At 52.4% G+C, this 20,604-nt stretch overlaps 1 protein-coding gene across 2 annotated transcripts in view; it reads right to left on the bottom strand.

Annotated features, from left to right (window-relative positions):
- Positions 1–19,879, bottom strand: part of CPT1A (carnitine palmitoyltransferase 1A) — a 61,018-nt gene extending 41,139 nt beyond the window's left edge. The window contains exons 1-3 of one of the 2 annotated variants that reach the window (XM_030833252.2): positions 19,726–19,879; positions 2,735–2,888; positions 23–162 (exon numbers count right to left, since the gene is read on the bottom strand). In XM_030833252.2, the coding sequence (XP_030689112.1) occupies positions 23–162; positions 2,735–2,875 (281 nt within the window). In that variant the 5' untranslated portion in view covers positions 2,876–2,888; positions 19,726–19,879. Of the gene's footprint in view, positions 1–22; positions 163–2,734; positions 2,889–19,284; positions 19,457–19,725 lie in introns of those variants that run through there. The other variant, XM_030833253.3, reaches the window with a different exon arrangement.
- Between the last annotated feature and the right edge of the window lie 725 nt (positions 19,880–20,604).

Raw genomic sequence — 20,604 nt, 5'->3', positions numbered from 1 at the left:
GAGATTTGAAAGGATTACTTACGTCCTGTCAAGGGTCCGATTGATTTTTGCAATTATTCCCAAAGAGGGGTCGATCCTGGTGTACATTGTTGATACCACGCCCACAACCACGATGAGCCAGCTGGAGGGACTCGCCGGGTATACGCCGGTGATGATGCCATTCTAAACACAGACACGCACGGCATGAGCAACGTCCCTCCTGGTGGTGGGGGCCCGTGAGCTGGCAGGCAGTGAAGGGGTGGGGGGTCTGCACACAGGGGCAGCTAAGCGGCCACACTATCACTACTGGAAACGTTCCCCTGAGCCTCCAGCCCCCAGCTGCTCCGACTTCTGTCCAGCTCCTTCCCTTCCTCTACTTCTGAGCCAAAACCCTTCCTAAAACAGTTCCCCCAGAGAGTGACCCCAGGACATTAGACTCACCCGAAGCACTAGTTTAACATACAGATTCCCGAGCTTCACCCAGACTGACTCAGGACACTGGCCACCTTGCCAACCACGATGTCCCCTCCCCAACATGCTACACCAAGGATGCCTGGACAGCCCCCCCCACCAACTCCAAAACCATCCCTCCTGCTGCTCCTGAATCAGACACCATTCAACCCGAGGTATTTCCAGGAAACCTCACTTCATGTCAAGAATTTGCCATAAGATGTTTCAGCCAAAGCTCCCCCAGCCTGCCTTCAAAAAAAAAAGGAGCAGTGGAGGGGGAAGGAAGACACATGACCCCAAATTGGCAAAACGTTGACAGCTGTGCAAACGAGCAGTGGGGCTTTACTACCCTCTTTACTTTTGCGTATGTTTCAAAACTCCCAATTAAAAAATCCTGGGACTTCCCTAGCAGTCCAGCAGTTACGACTCTGCACTTCCAATGCAGGGGGCCCAGGTCTGATCCCTGGTCGGGCAACTAAGATCTCACATGCCACGCAGCGCAGGCAAAATATTTTAAAAATTTAAAAATAAATAAAACATTAAAAAAAAAATCTTACTGAAGCCATGATAATAGTTAAGATAATAGATTAAAAAACTCTCAAAGCTTTATCTGAATTCTCTCAGAAGAGACTTACACATCCCTACATGTTATTCTCATAATGGAGAATCACAAAAGATTTTAAACAAAGTGGTTGGGTGCAGGGGGGCCTTCTGGTGTTCTCTGAACCGTTCTTGTAAAATAAACAGGTACATACGCTAAATTAAAATGGAGGGAGGACGTTTCTAGATTAAAGGTCTCTGCTCACCACATCCCCCCGACCGGCAGCAGCTATGCAAGCCTTCCCCCCGCTTCCTCTGAGCATCAGACGGTCCCCTAAGGAACCACGTGGTTAGGATGCACCCTTGCTGTGCACTGTTTTCGTACGCTAGTTTTGCCCCCTCGGCAGTACCACAAGGTTTTTAAAGTCCGGGAACAACGTCTACGCTGGGTGACGACAACGGCCACACCGGGGCACCCAAGCTTCTACTTTCCTCCATTTGTAGGTAAAAGGAGGCGTCCAGCAAGGTCAGGAGCGCAAAGGGCACTTTCCCCTGTAGGTGGCGCCCTCCTCCACTTCGGGTGGGTCATGCTGCTGGCGCCCACAAGGGACCAGCGTGACGGGGCCATGTACCTGAGCCCCAGACCCCTCTGGCAGAGCCCGGGAACACCTGTCCAGCCTGGCCAGGTCCCAGGGGCCGGTCCACTGTCTCCCTGGTCACTGTTCCCATCCACCCTAGCTCCTGGGCCTTTTTCTTTTTTTTAATATTTATTTATTTGGTTGCACTGGGTCTTAGTTGCGGCTCGCAGGCTCCTTAGTTGCGGCAGGCAGGCTCCTTAGTTGCGGCATGTGAACTCAGTTGCGGTATGCATGTGGAACCTAGTTCCCAGACCAGGGATCGAACCCGGGGCCCCTGCATTGGGAGCGTGGAATCTTACCCACTGCACCACCAGGGAAGTCCCTTTTCAAAAGCCCGCCTTGGAGCTGCCCTCTGAAGGGAAAACTGGACAACAAACACACAAACTGGGGAACAGCGGGGCAGACACTCCTGGTGCACTTTCGTCTTGTTTGAATTTTTTTAAACATGCATTTGTCCTTCTGTGATTCTTATTTTCTCTTTTTCGGGAGAAGGAAGGATTTATTCTTACAGGCAGCAGGTAAGGAGCACCCCGGGGATCTTCCCCAGCAGTGTTTCCCTAAACAGCACAATTGGGGAAGTTTTAAGCGAAGGGTACATGCATGTTCATGACTTTTGTAATTTTTTACATAAGTGAATTAAAAACAAGACACGTGCTTACAAACAGTGAATACATGTCCACTCTTGCAGGTAAACAGAATTGAGAGCATGAGTGGTTAGCTGTATTTGCATTTACGTGCATGTTTTTCAACGCTGGACTATTTTATTGGCGAGACTGCTGTTGAACTCGCTGCGGTTTCACACAGCTGAAAAACAATCCTTTTCCTACAAGGTGTAGAGGGGGTTCTGGACTCGGAGCCCAGACGTGGAGTCTAGCCTTTATTCTGCTTCTTCCGAGCAGGTCACTTACCCTCTCCGAGTCCTGATTTCCTCATCTGCCCTACGGGGCCCCGATTCACCCTACCTGCCTTACAGAATTTCTCCAAGAATTCAGCGAGGCAATCCATGGGAAAGTGTTTCACAAGCCTTAAGGACCACGGAAACATACATGATGTGTCAACTACCACTCTGACACGCTGAAACTTCAATAAAGGGAATACTGTACAGATTGAAGCAAGTGTCTGAAAACCTTGAATCTGATGAACTTCTTCTTCCAGGAATGAAGTCCAGACAGATAGATCTGCCTGAGGGCCTCGTGGCTCAGCCGGAGGTCGATTCCGTCGGGAGTGACCGTGAACTGAAAGGCCACGGCTTGGTGAGCCTCCGCCATGGTTATCGAGCTCCTGGAAAGACAAGGGGAGAACGTAACATGGAGGGGGCACTGACCGGACGTTAGAAAACCTCTAACTTGTAGAGAAGCGTAATCCATTCTGAATCTGATTGTCTCCTCCCATTTGATAGATTACAAGTTTTTCATTAACACACCCGATTCTGTGATTAGCCATCACCCCTCCCCTGCTGGTCCAGCCAGATACAGACAATTGCGGCCTCTGCTTAGAGGCGCTGGGTGGTCAGCAGAGTCCAGGAGCGGGAACCCCTCGTTCCTCCCTCCACTACCCGCCATCCACCCAACTCTGCCGCCCAGTCTACACCCGGCTGACCCAGGAAGCCAGAGGAGGTTTAGCAACTTGCCCCGCAAATGGGAGGCAAATCCCATTCCCGCCCACCAGCCAGCCTAGAGGCTGGCACAGAAAGTCCACAAATGCGTCCACAATGGCCCCTGATCCCTTATCTTCAGGGATCAACGGTGGGAAAACAGGACCAACGCCCAACACCTTGGCCCCTGGTACGCGTGGGGCTGCTGCCCGAGAAACCCCTTCAGGCTCCACAAAGGACTCCACGAAAACCAGACGCACAGAACCCTCAGGGGGAGGTGGGGTGTGGACAAGACAGGCTGGGCCTTCCTCCTCAGAGGCTGCAGAAATCCAACTGCCGTCAACAGCCAGTATCACGCTCCCTCCCCCGCTGCAGGCTCAGCCCTCCCTGCAGGCTTCCCTGCCTGGCAGAGGCAAGTGCATTGCATTTCCCCTGCTGGGTATATCCGGTCTCCCTTCACCCGCTTCCTTGGCGGGATCCCTCCTGGCCTCCCCAGCACCAGCCCCTCTGCCAACCTTCTGAAGGCGGGCGATGGTACCATCTCCTCCTAAACCGTGTGGCACCAAGCACACGTGGATAAAGAGGAGCTAAAAATCCAGAACAAACCAGAATAAAGATCCGAAATTGGGAGTGCGTGTGTGTATCCCCATCGCAGGCCATGTCTCCTTTTTTTACCCGTGTAATAAGCCCACTGGGGGCAGACGTCGGACCCGTCAAAATCAAGGGCAAGGCGGTTTCAGAGACACCCAGTTACAAAAGTCAAACTAGCTTAGTCTTCAGCAAATCAGGACGAATGATCTCAACTTTCACTCACTGGTTTGTTCAACAAGTGTGTGCTGACTGCCTCCTATGTGCCAGCCGTGGGGAGGATGGAGGTCCCCCTGCCCTCCTGCAGCTCAGACAGGGGGTGGAAAGAAGAGGGAGTGACAGAGGGGACCTCCCAGGTGACACGGAAGCCCAGGAGAAGGATTGGCCAGAGGGCAAGACTTTCAGGCCTGAAGGCAGACCTGGGAAAGGGCTGGAGGTGCAGGGTGGCTGGGCTCGAGGTGGGCGCTAAATTCAGAAAGGGAAGTCCCGGAGGCAGTCGGGTTTCATGCTAAGGGCAATGGTAAAGTATCCCAGGGCTGTGAGTCAGGGGCGTCAGTTCCTGTGTCTGTGTCTGTTCTAAAGAACACCACTCGGGCCGCTGTTTGGAGCCAGGGCCAGGTGGGGTGAGGAAGTGAGACCAGTACGAAGCTGGGGTGGTCTTCCAGGAGAGCGTGGCCTAGAGTGGGAACACTGGGGACGGGGAGGGTGACCCGCTCCAGACAGGTTTCGGAGGTGCCCTGGGGCTGGGGTCTGAACCGTGTGGGCTCCACTGAGCCTCCACACACAGAAGGGCCACAGCGCGGGGTGGGCTGGGAGTGGAGCCTTCACCCCGGGATGGACCGGGGCACCCACGTGGAGATGCTGGGGCAGACGGAGTGGCTGGGATGGGCACCCGAGAGCGCTGCTCGGATGACCTTGAAAGAAAAAAAGCAAGTCGGCGAAACTTGCATCCCACTCACGGAACCTTGGCCTGGTGCCATGTGTCCAGCGTTCAAGAATAGTTACACGTTATTTGGGACTTCCCTGGCGGTCCAGTGGTTAGGACTCTGTGCTTTCACTGCTGAGGGCCTGGGTTCGATCCCTGGGCAGGGAACTAAGATCCTGCGAGCCGTGCGGTGTGGGCAAAAAGAAGGATAAGAAAAATTACACATTATTTACCTGGCACAGAGCAAACGTCCAGAGCCTGGCTAACTATGAAGACAGATGCCATTTGAAAGCAGCACGACTCTAAGCAAAAGCTCGCTACAGGTAAATTGAAAATGCTGAAGACATTTTAAACCAACAGCTGGAATCAATTTCTCGAAAAGCTACCCAAGGTGGCTCTTAAGATGCTTCCAGAACCTGAAGGTTAACTCAACCCCTCCCCCCATCAAAGCCTTGGGGTGAACACAAAGCAGGTCTTACAAAGATAAGAATTCTGCACAGCATGCATCACAGCAAATAAAATTATGTGACTGGCTACCCTTTCAATGATTTTTAAAAATTAATTAATTAATTTTTATTTTTGGCTGCATTGGGTCTTCATTGCTGTGCGCGGGTTTTCTCTAGTTGTGGCGAGCGGGGGCTACTCTTCATTGCGGTGCACGGGCTTCTCATTGCGGTGGCTTCTCTTGTTGTGGAGCACGGGCTCTAGGCACGCGGGCTTCAGTAGTTGTGGCTCGCAGGCTCTCGAGTGCAGGCTCAGTAGTTGTGGCCCATGGGCTTAGTTGCTCCGTGGCGTGTGGGGTCTTCCCGGACCAGGGCTCGAACCCGTGTCCCCTGCATTGGCAGGCAGATTCTTAACCACTGTGCTACCAGGGAAGTCCCTCAATGATTTTTAAAATCTTTCAAGGGCTTTCTGCAGAACAGGAAGGGATTATTAATGGCAGTAGACTAAACGTAGTGTTTGTAGCCAATTCTCTCCAAAGGTATGTGTCCGCTGTTTGCTCGGGGAGCTAACCTCTGCTGGGCAGGGGCACACAGACGAGGATATTTACAGCCTCCGTTTCTGGAGGCCTTTATCAGAACTCTTTGAAAAACAGATAATTAACAAGGGCCTATACTGTACAGCACAGGGAACTCTACTCAATACTCTGTAATGACCTACGTGGGAAAAGAATCTAAAAGAGTTGAAATATGCATAACGGATTCACTTTGCTGTACAGCAGAAACCAACACAGCATCGTAAATCAATTGTACTCCAATAAAAATTACTGTATTATTATTATTATTTTTTGGTCACACAATGTGGCATGTGGGATCTTAGTTCCCCCACCAAGGATCAAACCCATGGCCCCTACAGTGCAAGCATGGAGTCTTAAGCACTGGACTGCCAGGGAAGTCCCTAAAAATTATTCTTTTTAAAAATGAAAAAACTCTGAATTTAACTAGTGATTTGCTTGTTTTGATTGGTTCAGACTAAAAACCAAATAGAAGAGTCTTAAGTACCCTCCAGGTGGACAATTTGTTTTTCTAGTTTTGCAGGAGCCAGGATGACGATCGTGAGCCGGCCTCCCCCGATCTGAGCCAGAAGCAGGAGTTAGTGAACCGGATGACAAGGGCTTGAGAAGCTCCCTCTGCAAATCTATCGAGTGAAAATTCCACCCTCGATTTTGGCATCCACAGCCTCGCACTTGCAAACACTCAGCCTTGGAATACTGCCCCCTGCAGCCACCAGGACAATGCAGAGCTTTCGCTGCAGTAAAATACCACTTCGCACCCACCAGGACCGCCATAATCAAAAGGATGGGCGATGACAGGCGCTGGAGAGGATGTGGAGAAATCGGAACCTCGTGCACGTCTGGCCGGGATGTCAGACGGCACAGCCCCTTCGGAAAAGTCTGGCAGCTCCTCAAACGGTCAAATGTGGAGTTACCACACGACCCAGCAATTCCGCTCCTAGGCTCATGCTCATGAAAACGTGTGTCTGCACACAAACCTGTACGTGATGTTCACGGCGGCAGTATTCATAATAACCAAAAAGTGGAAGCAGCCCAAACACCCTCCCACTGACGAACGGGGGTAAACAAAATATGCCCCGTCCATACAACAGGATGCTACTTACAGGCAATACGAAGGGATGACGTGCTGACACACACCACCGCACGCGTGACCCTTGAAAACATGATGCTGAGTGAAGGCAGCCAGACACAGATGGCCACGTATTGTACGACTCCACCTATGGGAAGTGTCCAGAACAGGCACATCCGCAGAGGCAGAAAGCAGTGGTTGCCTAGGGCCGGGGGGAGGTGGGGCTTAAGGAGAGGAGGGTTTCTTTGGGGGGTGATGAAATGTCCCAGAATTGATGGGGGTCACAGCTGCACATACGTGTGAATATACTAAAATCACTGACGTGTACACTTGAGGTGGGTGGATGGTATGGGATGTGAATGATCTCCCAATAAAGCTGTCACAAAAACACCGCTGTCTCATGAAACAGAAGTGTTATCTATTTAACACTCATGCATCTGAACCTTCTCTCCTCAGACATGTAATTCAGGCGGGTGCATTACTACTCCTTTCCCCCGATGTGCCCCAGTTCTGCATTCACGCTAAGGACCCCTTTAAACAACTGTTACTTCATAACCTTAAGAATTACGATTAAATGCTTTTAGGTGTCACGTGATATGGTGGTTATTTTCTGAAAGAGCTGCTGTCTTTTTTTAATGTCAAATCACCAACTTTGTGATTCAAATTAAATTCTATGCATTGCTTCACCAGTACACATGGAAATATAAGTATATGCTGTATTGTCTGTTTTCATTCATCAGGATGAGACTTTGCAGGTGCCTGAAAACAACTGTTTCAAATATAATATGCACACATTTTACAATCAAAGTTAGAAAACTATTTTTTAATTGAATGGTAAGAGCTGCTATCTTTTTGGCGATACATACTGAAATATTTACCAATGCGCTTTTATCTTTTATCATGTTGGGATTTGCTTCAAAACCACTGGAGGTGGGGGAAGGATGGACAGGGGTAGGAAATGCCATATGTGAGAACTGGTGAAGTTGGGCTGTGACCAAGTGAGAATCCTTATGCCTGTGCTTTTTTTTTTTTTTTTTGGCGGCGGGGGTGGCCATGCCACATGGCTTGCAGGATATCTTAGTTCCCTGACCAGGGATCGAACCCGTGCCCCCTGTAGTGGAAGCACAGAGTCCTAACCACTGGACCGCCAGGGAATTCTCGCCTGTGTCTCTTCTGTATGTTTGTCATCTGCTCTAATAATTGCTTAAAATATGTTTAAGGAAATAAAACACGTGTCCACTGCAGCCGGTGCTAAATCTCACACCCAGAGACCAACTTTCAATAGCTGCTCACCCACCCAACCACACCTGCAGAAACAAGAAAGGAAGGGCGAGGCTGCCTGTGGGGTCACTGCGCCCCCTGCCCTGGGGCACCCTCGCAGGTCATACCCCCAGCTCCTACCTTCCACCCAACCCAGGTGGGTGTGGGTGCAGCCTGAACGCACTGCCCTGCCTCTCCCACCTTCGAATCGCCCCGAAGCAGCAGCTGGAGTAATTGATGAAGACACAGCTACCATCATTTCCCAAAGGCTGACCGTGGCCGCTGGACATGAAGCAGCTCCCCTGGGTCGCTCGCCCAGAGGGTTCCTAACATCTCTAAAAATGGGGACCTTTTTCTTCAAATGTAAACACACAGGAGAGGTTCGTGGATAAAGCCTTTCAACCCTCTTCTTCCTCCCTTTGGCCCTGAGGGGTGGAGGGCTCCAGACCAGAGTCTGAAAACCACCGTGAGAATGGTGCGAACCTCGCCAACAGAGAGCCAAGCCGTTCCTCCGGATACTTCCCTGCAGTCAATCAGGTCAGCAGCCCCGCAGAGCTGGCAAAAGTGCCTGGAGCTGAAGGGCCACTGCTGACGAATGGCCTCCCCACTGCTGGCAGATCTCTCCTTGAAACACCTCCAACCGCCTGCCATGCCGAGAGAGGCCAGACCTGCTCCAGGTGCAAGGAGGCACATCAGTAATAAACTCGTGGAACATCAGGAGTTATGAGGAGCGCAAAAGAGCCCCAGTGAGCTTCACTGTGTTAACACAGCAGGATGTTTTCTGTCTTACAGCAGGAGATACTGCCAACGCACGAGAGCAAGGAATCACACCTACATATCCCCTCCCGGAAGGAACAGATACTAATACTCTGTCATGTGGACCGGAGACTGCCCTGTCCCCAACTCTCCCTTCCTGGCCTGCATCCCTGGAGCCCCGAGGCACACCAGCCCAGGCTGGCACGGCTGTCCTGTCACTGTCAGCACCGCTGGGAACCTCAACACACCAGGAGAGGAAGGGCCCTGGGGCCAGCTGGCAGGCTGGGGACCGTGTCTGGATCCGGGCCACTTACCCTGGGCAGCCTCTTCTCTGCATCCCTTCCACCTTCCAGGGTGAAGGCAAAGGGCGCGCTAGGGGACTTTCCTGGCCGTCCAGTGGTTAAGACTCCGCGCTTCCACTGCAGGGGGCGCGGGTTCCATCCCTAGTCGGGGAACTAAGATCCCGCATGCTGCGCGGCACAGCCAAAAAATTAAAAAAAAAAAAAAAAAAGGGTACGGCAGGGCCCCAAGGGCCAGGCGAGCGGGCAGCACCCCCTTCCCAGCTTCCCTGGGCTGGCGCAGGCTCTGCCATGCCCACACACGGTGTGCAGCTAAACCCTGAGTGTCCACGCGCCGGCCCCCTCTCCAGCTTCCTCTCCCTTCCAGGTAAGGTCACCAGTGCATCTGCTGAGGGTCCTCCTCCAGCCCCTCTGCACCCGGGATCCAACCACCCACAGGGCCCTGCCCAGGGCTTTGCCCTGTGTCTGTGCACGAGTCTCTCTCCAAACTCACCTTCACTGATGCCGAAACCAAGTCAACTGAAGACCCACCTTGCACCTTTCCCGTATCCTCCCGGCCGACTCTCTCCTTGAAACACCTCCAACCGCCTGCCATGCCGGGTCACGGACGGGCTAGGGCAGTCCTCACTCCATCCCTCACCCCATGCTGGCCAGCACCAGAACCTGCTGCCCTGGGAAGGTATGCTGCCCCTCTCCCCGAGTACCACTCCACCTGGGTGGAGAGCCGTGGCTTCCCCAGGGACCCACCCACAGGATGTGCACCTGTGCCCCGGATTCTCGGGAGGCTGGAGAAGAAAACACACCAACCGTCTCCACGTCTGCACTCGGCTGTCCTCGCAAATCATCACTGGGCAGCTACCGGAGGCCCTCGGACAAGAATTCTGAACTGGAGGGAACAGGGGGACAGTAGAAGAACCTTCTGGAAGCGCAGGCTGGCTGCTCCTCCCTGCTGAAGGTCTGGCTAGGTGGGGGGAGAAGGCCCCCTGGGGACTGTTCTTGGTGTGAGGCCACCTCCTGCAGTGCTCCGCCAGACCAGCTCGGGGGTAAACTGGAGGTGGCCGCTGGTGGCAGCAACCCCCCAGCTGCGGGGAGACATCCAGAAATTGATCCAACATGCTGAAAACAAAGCCCTCTCTGTGTGCGTGTCGGCCGCGGGGCTACGGACCCGTTTATTTCCCCTGGGAGGACAGAAATCACTTCTGGTCACATCAGGTGGACAGCGCCCACCTGGAGCCCCACCTGATGGTGATTGTGCACAAACCTGCCGGCCCGGAACACACCTGGGCGCTGCTGCCCGCCCTCCCCCCCACCCCCCGCCCAGCTGAACGTGGTGGGAACCATGCGATGGTGCCGCCTTAGAAACCAGGAGGGCCACTAAAGGAGGGAGTCAGTCACCAAGGTCTGTACCAGAGCACTTAAGCACCTTATGCTAATCCGCTCCAGGAAAAACACCGAGATCCAGAATAAGACACTCCGGTTGAGAATGACGACCTATTTATTGCAGTTTTTAAAAGTCACACTTCTGGTCTTGAATTACGCCGCTATTCCCGAGGCCCTCCCCAGCTCAGTCTCCCGGTCACCTCCTCTTTGGCCAGGCCCACTGGTCATGCCCTGTGGCCTGTGAACTCCGACTCAGAGCCGGGATGCCTCGGACCTTTCTCGATTTCCCTTTTCCTGCTTCACACCTAGCTTACAGCTCCCCTCGCCCAGGTGCCTGCCTCGGAATGCACATTCCGGAAGCACAGGAGTTCTACCAGTTACATTTAGCCATTTCAGCTGCACTTCCTGGCGAATGACCTTCACCTGTCAGTTATTCGTTTAATCTCCCGACATAAGCTGTAAAGCTCCCCAGGACACGAATCCTTGTTGAATTCTCTGAACAAACCATGAGCCCACAGACAGTTCTCCAACAGTGAACGTGAAGTGAACAATCTGGGGGGAAAATGCTGCAACATCTCATTCAATTTTGGTAAGACGACCTTCGTTTTAACAGCCCACTGCCACCCTCTAACTCCCTGGCCAATAAATTGGTCTGTACTTTGTTTGTCAAATGTGTTCACGTTGCCGTCTTTCTCCACAACCTATTCCTTTTAACAAAAGCCTTTAACCTCAGAGGTCAGTGGCCTGCAAATCGTAACACTGGTTATGTAATCAAGAAGTCATCCATAAGGACTTCCCTGGTGGCGCAGTGGTTAAGAATCCACCTACCAATGCAGGGGACACGGGTTCGAGCCCTGGTCCAGGAAGATCCCACACGCCACGGACCAACTAAGCGCGTGCGCCACAACTACTGAGCCCGCGTACCACAACTACTGAAGCCCACGCGCCAAGAGCCCGTGCTCCGTGCCACGAGAAGCCACCGCAATGAGAAGCCCGCGTACTTCAACGAAGAGCAGACCCCGCTCGCCGCAACTAGAGAATGCCCACACGCAGCAACGAAGACCCAATGCGGCCAGCAGTAAATAAATAAATAAATAGATTAATTTTTAAAAAGTCATCCATAAGACATCCTGTTTCCCTCAAGGGCATCTGGCCTCCTTCAGAGCCGTCCTCCTCCACCCCCCCCCCAGGTTCTTCAACAGGCAGCAGGAAAGGAGGTGAAAGGTCACCCAATGGAAAGTACAGGGCCAGACTTCAAAACAGGCCTGGGGAAAACTAAGGTGTGAAAATCACCTCTATGATGTAAAACAAACAATAAAAACTGGCCATGTGACAGCAGGTTTCCGAGAAAACGGCCTTTACAGCATATAATAATATAATATATGATAAATTATGTGTTGTCAGAAGCCTTTCAGAACAGTCATGAAATTAACAGATAAGGAGAGAAGTAGCTAGTAGGTAGATAGATAGGTAAGGCGTACAGATTAATTTTTGTGCTTTTAACAAGGAAGATACAAAATATTCTTTCTACCAAAGTCTTTGGCATGTGCCAGCCAATGCGATCCGTATTGTACCTGCATTACCCCGTTTAATTCTGACGGGAACTCTAGGAATTGGTTACTCCTGCTATTTCCATCTACAAATGAGAAGACAGAGGCTTGGATGTCAAGAAACTTGCCCAAGGTCACAGCCAGCAAACAGCAGGGCGAGGACTCAGTCCCAGGTCCAGCTCCAAAACTCACGTTCTTACCTACCGAGTTAGGGGGTAAGTACTCCACACAAAGTTCTACTTAAGATTCCTGACGTTACAACACAGATATAAAATTAGGTCACTCTGTCGTAACCAAAATGATGTGACTGCAACCAGCAGTCAAACTACAGTAACTACAAATACAGCGGGTGCCAACTCTAAAATTATTCCCATGTTCCAGTATTTCCAGTATTCCCACTAGAACTGCACAGTTCACAGGCCCACAGGAGCGGACCCTGCCTTCTATTAAAATCCACCTCATCTAGAGGCAAACAGCTGAGCTGGAAATCCTCTGAGAAAAGGTCACCCACAGGAAGCGACAGCTTAGCGCAGCACGAGTGCCGGGCAGGGTCTCCAGGAGCACAGCCTGTATCCCTCACCAGAGTGAGGTTGGATGACACTTGCGCTGCCACCCCTGGAAAACCTCCTGTGAGAAGCCAGGGCAGGCAAAGAATCTGCAGCACCATCTTTAGCGGGGGGCAGAGCAATTATCTTACCATCTACCACATATTCTTCTATGGGCCGGTGACCAACACCTGGGAGGGTTCAGCTAACAAAGCTGATCCTGCCCTCCAGGACTGGCTCCAACTTGGGGAGACCATGTTCCTGCCATACGTGACAACCAAGGTGGTACCCAGGTTTACCTCAGCACTGCCACCTGAAGCACATCAAGGAAAGTACCAGGAAGGTTCTGGAAAGGCTTCACCAGCCCAGGGGTTCATGTGTCTTCTCAGGTTCCTTTTTGCTCTTTAGTATTTAGTATTCCTGCCATTTTGCTGTTAATGAGGGTGAGAGGTTAGATGCAGGCAAAAATTAGCAGTGACGGGAAGAAAAAATAAAAGGGCTCCTCTCCACTAGAGTGTGGGCACCCCACCTCTCTGCACACCACGGGCCAGTCCTTATTTCCTTGGAGACATGATCCTCTGTAATTGTGCTCTTGTGTTTGTTCAGCAAGTGTATACACAAACAAATACAAATTATTCTTTCCCTAATCTGAGGGAGGCATCTTAGAAGCAAGAACATGAGACTCAGGACTCACTTTAAATTTGGGGGAGGGCTTCGTGCACAGGCAAGGCGCAGGAACTTTCATTTATGAATGACTACATCCTGAATTGATGACAGAGCACTGAATAGCCGCGTTAATTAAACGGGCCGCACGGTTCATTTCTCGCAGTGAAGTATGTCATAATAAACCGTTCACATTTACAGGGTAATGATGCTGAGTCAAGGCAGGTTAGAGGGGAAACCTGAATCATTATCCCTTCTTCTATGGCTCTCGAGAAACAACAGCTTCTGCCTACCGAGGTACTGTAAAAATAAAGCAAATTCAAATGTAACACTTATACGGTGCCGTATCAACAAGTAATGGTTAATCAGTTAAATACAGAGAAATGTGATTTCACCAAGAAAAAGAACTGGGGAAAGGTCATCGAGGGTCACATTTTTAGAAAGAAAATACAGAATGTCTTGGGGACTTCCCTGGTGGTCCAGTGGTTAAGACTCCGCGCTTTCACTGCAGGGGGCGCGGGTTCAATCCGTGATCGGGAACTAAGATCCCGCATGCCGTGCTGAGCGGCCAAAAAAAAAAAAAAGAAAATACAGAATGTCTTGGCAGGCGTAACCTGCCAATACAGTTGTCTAACCCAATTACCTGCACTACCTCTTCAGGTGTTTTTCTCTGTACGTCCATCCAAAAGGACCCCCTCCAGCCTGGCCAACATCAGGACAATGGCCTGAGCGAGAACGGCTGGGAGAGGCATGCGTCCACCCAAGAGAAGTCCCCGAACCTCTCCTCTCCGCCAGGGTGTGGTTCCCTCAAACGCCCCTAAAACCTTGCGGGGGTGCCCCGTATTTCCCACGCACGTGCTTCTCCTTTGCACCCAGAAGTACAGTTGAACGTGGTCAAACCACACGTTACAATCTGGGGGCTGCAGAAGGCAGCCGTATCCATAAAACCCGACTGCGGAGCTTCCCTGGAGCTTCCCTGGTGGCACGGTGGTTAAGAATCCGCCTGCCAACGCAGGGGACACGGGTTCGAGCCCTGGTCTGGGAAGATTCCCACATGCTGCGGAACAACTAAGCCCGCGAGCCACAACTACTGAGCCTGCGTGCCACAACTACTGAGCCTGCGTGCCACAACTACTGAGGCTGCACGCCTAGAGCCCGTACTCCGCAACAAGAGAAGCCACCGCAATGAGAAGCCCGCGCACAGCAACGAAGAGTAGCCCCCGCTCACTACAACTAGAGAAAAGCCCGCGTGCAGCCATGAAGACCCAATGCAGCCAAAAAAAAAAGGCCTGCCTGCGGCCATGGTATTGTTTGCTGGAAGCTGTATTCATTTCACACCCTCAAAGCTACTCTCACACCTGGCCTCTTTTGGATCCTCAGAAAACCCCTGTGAGACAGGATGACAGCTGTCAGAGGGGCCGCCTTAGAGATGAGGAAGTGGAAACCCAGAAACACACACAGCTGATTCAATGTCACATCCAGTGGGCCCTGGGCTGGGGGAGGTGCCAACACCCAGGCCCTCTGCCTGCACCGTGGTCTGGGAAGCAGCCTGTCAGCAGGAGGGGGCACACGTTTTGGAGAACACAGATCCAGGTTCAAATTCCAGGTCTGCCACTTAGACGTCTGTGTGTGTGGGGGGGGCGGCTAGAGCACATGTCATCGCCATTCGTAAGATCTGTTTCCTGTCAAATAAAGTATGCACACTACCCATAACTCACATTAGGTCTCCAATGCAGGAACATACTCTGTACCTTCCCAACTGCAGCCACAGGCCAACAGCAGTCCTCCAAGAATGTGGATTTCCATCCTTCCTCTTCCCACTGCGTTTGATACCCCAGCCCAACGTCTTTGACATTTAACTTTCAGCAGCATTACTGTACTTCACTCTGCGCAACAGTGCCTGCTTGCAAAAGGAGAAAGAAACCAAAACTCCGTGCATTAAATCTTTTTAAGGGCACGGAGAGGCCGACACTTGGGAAAATCAGTGATACATGTATAATCTTATAAATGAAGTATTATTTCATAAAAAGCAAAGTCCGAGTTACAGCATATGACGGCTTCTTAAAGGAAAGGTTATTTTGTGTTAGCTTTTTTTTTTTACATCTTCATTGGAATATAATTGCTTTACAATATTGTTACTTTCTGCTGTATAACAAAGTGAATCAACTATATGTATACACATATCCCCATATCCCCTTCCTCTTGCATCTCCCTCGCACCTTCCCTAGCCCACCCCTCTAGGTGGTCACAAAGCACCTAGCTGAGCTGATCTCTCCCCGTGCGATGCAGCTGCTTCCCACTAGCTATCTATTTTACATTTGGTAGTGTATATAGGTCCATGCCACTCTCTCACTTCATCCCAGCTTACCCTCCCACCCCCGTGTCCTCAAGTCCATTCTCTACATCTGCGTCTTTATCCCTGCCTGCCCCTAGGTTCATCAGAACCATTTTTTTTTTTAGATTCCACATAAATGTGTTGGCATTCAGTACTTGTTTTTCTCTTTCTGACTTCACTCTATGACAGACTCTAGCTTTTAATACAAACTTGTCAGGGAACTAGATCCCGCATGCCGCAACTAAGACCCAGCACAGCCAAATAAATAAGTAAATATTAAAAAAAAAACAAAACGAGCCATTTAGGAAGCAGAATCTAGGATGACCCTCAGATTCCTGGGATGGGTGAGTGAACCACCACATGGAGTGTATGAACGATTCCTTTCCTTTTTACGTAGAGAACTCGGTGTCCAACAATTAGCCGATAAGCCTTCGTAAGCTGAGCGTAGCTACCCTATTTTCCAACCCTCCATAGTGGCCACTACCCTACTGTACGCCTGGAGAGGCACACCGCACTCGGCAGCACAATTGCTTTCAATTATTAACTTCCCTAAACAGTCCTGGACATAAAAACAGCTCACATGCAAAAAAACTAAAGGCCATTCCACTGAACTGAGGCTCTCAGTCACCTAATATTTGCTTGGGGTAAAAGGTAAAGTTCACAAAACGCAGCAGAATATCAGAAATCAACAAGCAGAAAATATTCCTCGTGTTAAGTAACAGACATTTTTAAGAGCTTCCTTTAGATTATCCATATTTTTACCATGTCGTTAGGATGAACTGTTGAAGGTTGGTAGTATTATTCATATATTGCCTATTTTTATGCAACATCTTTCAAAATATAATTATATAGATTATAAATATCATTGTGTACAAATATAATGCAAAGGAAACCCCCTCAAAAAGGCTATTTTACTTACATATCCATGAAAGTTTGGCCTCTGCTTCCCTAATTCTTCCCAATTCTGTATTTTATACAGCATTGGTCTGTTTCTTTGGCAGTAGGATTTGATGTTGATGAAGCTGTGAGATGTCTCTAACAGATTTTTTTTTAATGCCCTGTACAGCCTAGACTATTTCTACAGTTGTCAAGGAAACTTAATAGTGGTAGCTTCTGCGGAGGGGTACCGGGTGAGGAGGCCAGCTTTGTGCTGAATTCCCACCTGCACCCCCTTCATTTTGCACCGTGTGCCTGTAGTACTTATTTTTAAAACAGAAAAGTCCTCGCCGGAAAAGCTCGAGAGGGGCTCAAGCCATTCGAAGAAAGTAGAGGTCTCGTTAAAGTAAGAGGGAGAGTCTCCGAAACACACTTGAAACACACCAGCTTGAACAACAATTTTATTCTTAAAAGCAGCAATTTTTCCGGAATTCAAAGTGCAGGCGCCCACCGGTAACTGAACTGTCAGGTCTGCCAATAATAACCATGCAGAGTGACTAAACATTTTTTCCAACAAAGGAAAAAATGCATTGGATCAAAGTGCAGAAGCAGCCCCGGGCCGGAGCGGGTAAGCGTTTCCGCCTCCCACCTTCCCACCGCCTTTAGACTCCAGGCTGCAACTTTAATTGCTCGCTTGGAACGCGTCCTCACAGGCAATGCCAGCAGCTGCGGTCGGCGCGGCCCGCCCCTCCCCCCCCGGGCGTCACGTGACGGCTGAGAAAAGTAGGGGAAAGGTTACCGCGAGCCCCGCCCCCGGCCTGGCGCGCCCCGGGCGTTCAGATCCTGTTCCACCGGGTCGGCTCGGAGCCACGTTCCGGAGCGAGCTGGCGTGCGTCGGCGGCGCTGCCACTCCGGCAACAGCGGGCGAAATGCAGCGCCTCTGGGTGGGAAGGCCGAGCCCTGCATGGTCAACTTGGGGGACATTTAAGAGCTTGGTGTGCCCTAAGGCAACCCACACCAGAAACGCTGCCCCGCGCCCCGCGAGCCCAGAGCGCCTCCGGAAGGGGCTCACCGCGCAGCCCAAGGAACCATTAACTGTGCTTCCATGAATGGGCACGCGGGGCCAGGGTTGCGTAAGCCCGGGCCCTCGCCCCAGGACTCCTCGGAGACCCAGGCTTGACCGCTCGGTGACCACGGGGGCTGGATCTGGGGCCAAGGCCGGGCGGCAGCGACGCCAGCTTTCTTCCTTTCACCTCTGGGTTAGGCCGCTTGTTTTCAGTACAAACTCGAAAGGTTATTTCGGCCTGTGCATGACGCCAATTTCTGCCACTCTTGATACAAAGTATGTGCACTCCTTAAGATGGCTCTTTTTCTGATTCCAACAGCTGTTCAGATGGAGTTCAATGTGCAAGATCAGGTCTAGCCACACATCTTTGGAAGGAAACCGTTCATTTACATACGAAAAGCAGCCCCCGGGCACGCAGGGGCAGAACCACCCCAAACTCCAACGAGAATTTTGCATTCAGCTCCTATCACTTACAACCAAACACTCCCTCGCCTCAACGATAAGCATTATCATCAGCATTAATGTTCTCATTTATGCCACACTCACTAAGAGTCACCTTAAATAATTTGGAAAGGGGGGTGATTGCTTGCTGGCATAAAAAAAAAATTAATTAAAAGACCAGTGTGTTCGGCCATTTTTTTATTCATTTGGTTTGTGGTTTAGAAGGAAATAAGCATGCTTGAATATCTGGAATGACCAGAAACCGGAAGCCTGTGTGAGAAAATGGTGTAACAAAATACACTTTTCAAAAGGTTAAACTGATTTTATTTGGTGACTTACAAAGTTAGCAGTTGCCTACTAAAATCTGCCCTTCAATATTTTAATATCACATGGAGCACAGAGGAAACCGAAAGCAGCTCCGAGTTGGGAATATTAAGTTCTGTATTCAACCTGATTTCTCGAGATTTTTAACTCTTCGAGTTAAAAAAGTAAGATCATCTTTGTTCAGTTCGGCTTTAACGCGAGTCAACCACCGATTTACACTCTAAAGACACTGTTCCACAGCCTTTCCAAAACGAAAGGAACTGTCTGCTCGCCCCGGGCGATGGGGTTAGGGGCTGCCGGAATAGGGGCCCCGGAGCCCGGGCTGCTCTACCGCCCTGACCGTGCCGTCCGGGCTCGCAGGCCAAGTTCGCCCAGGCCTGGTCACGTGAAGCGCCCACACCCTCCCACCCCCTGCAAGGCAAGTTCCCCGGCCCGGCGCGACCTTGGGCAGGCTCTCCTCGCCCACCTGCCCTAGACCGCGCGCCGCATGGGGGGATGGAGGATGCTCGCAAGAGAGGACCCAGGCCTGGCGCCTCCATTCGCATCCACCTAGGGCGCTTGGACACCGCCTGGAGTCCCAGCGCCAAGGGCGTGTCCCCACGGCGGCGCTGCGGGGGCGGGAGCCTGGAGGGGGTCGGGAGCCTGGAGGGGGTCTGCGGCGCCCTGCTGAGTCCCTAGCGTCCCTCTGGCTCCCGCTTGGGCCGGCCCGCGACTCCGGGACGGCCCCCCAGACCCAATCCACTCTCGGAGGGGGAGGGGATGGGGCTAGATAAAGGAAGGATCCGCGGCGCCCTGCCATATCCCGAGGGCTCAGCATCCATCCCGCCGTCGCGTCCTTTCCACCGCCCTACCGCGGATCCCCAGACCCAATCCACTTCGGCGAGGGGAGTGGGATGCTGGCGAAAGGGAACCGGCAGTCCTGGGGTCCCCTGGCCGGGGGCATCCTGCCAAGTCCGGAGAGTCAAGCGTCCCTGCAGCTCCCATACAGTACCTGCTCGCAAGGCCGACCGATCCTCGGGCAGACCCCGAGACCCAATCAACCCACTCCTGGGAAGTGACGGTGAGATGGGAAGGGAAAGATAGCCGGTGGCCCTACTGGCCCCAGCCCGGAGGCGTCCTGCTAAGTCCGAAGGGTTGAGCATCCCTCCCGCAGCCACACCGGACCTGCCCGCATGCGGACTGACACTGACGCGGACGCCCTAGACCCAATCCACTGCGGGGTATGGGGAGTCCCGCCCCGCTCCGGTTTCGAGCTCTCTAAGAACCGCTGTCCCTCGGCGCCCCGACACAGGCGGCGGCCCCCCGTCCCCCTCCTCGGCCCGGGCCCTTGCAGTCCCCGTCCGCCCCTGGCCCTGGGCCCCGCCGCAGCCAGCCCCCGGCTCCCGCCAGCACCCCCCCCCCCCCGCGGCGCGCGGCCTTAGCCCGGCCTTACCGAGTCGGTGGACAGAGACGCGGCGACAGCCCCAGCAGCAGCGGCGGCTGAGTGAGCGAGGCAGCGAGCGAGCGCCGGGCGGGAGGACAGCGGGCGAGGTTGAAGGCACCCGACGCCGCCCGCGGCCGATTGGCTGAGGCGCGAGGGGCTGTGCGGCGACTCCCGGCGCTCGGCGGGCCAAGGGCGGGACCTGGACGAACGGGGCGGGGCGTCAGCAGGGGCGGGGCGCCCTGAGGAGCGGGTCGGGCGAGGAAACTGAGGCTCGCAGGGGTGCAGGCCACCTCCACCTCTGCCAGCTTGATGCCTAGGACGAGATTTCTCGCCCTGCGAGCCTCAGTTTCCTCATCTGAAAAATGGGCCAACTCATTAGGGCCATGCCCGTACAAGCGCTTAGCACAGTGACTAGCTCAAGCTCGCCCTTTATAGGCATTGCCCCGTATAATCCTCACGGCACCCCTATAAATAGCTGATCCTAGCCCGGGTCAGAGGAGGGATCACTAAACTGCCCACAATCACACTAGGAAGGTGGATTCGACATTGGGCCCGGGTCTGATTTCAGAGCCCACACTCCACATTGGACCTTATCCCAGGAGTGACAGCTGATAGGATCTTGAGGCAGCGTGGCTCGCGACACCGACACGGTAATGCCTATTCCAGTGACCTTTCTGAGCCCCCTCTTCATATAACTGGGATAAAAAGTGCTCCCTCGCTGGGCTTTGGTAAGATTTAGTAAACTATTCAGGTAAGATTTAGTGAACTATTCAGTAGCTGCCACCTGCAGCTACTTCGCGGGGTGGAGGTCCGCACTTCCCGCGGCGTGAGCAGCCCCTTCCCTATCTCTGCCGAAAATGCTTCCCAGGCCCCAGCGGGTGGTCCCGC

This window comes from Globicephala melas, chromosome 8 (genome assembly GCF_963455315.2).
Source record: "Globicephala melas chromosome 8, mGloMel1.2, whole genome shotgun sequence".
NCBI lineage: Eukaryota > Metazoa > Chordata > Mammalia > Artiodactyla > Delphinidae > Globicephala > Globicephala melas.
Note: the sequence above shows the minus strand (reverse complement) of the source record. Positions and strands in the feature narration are given on the sequence as shown.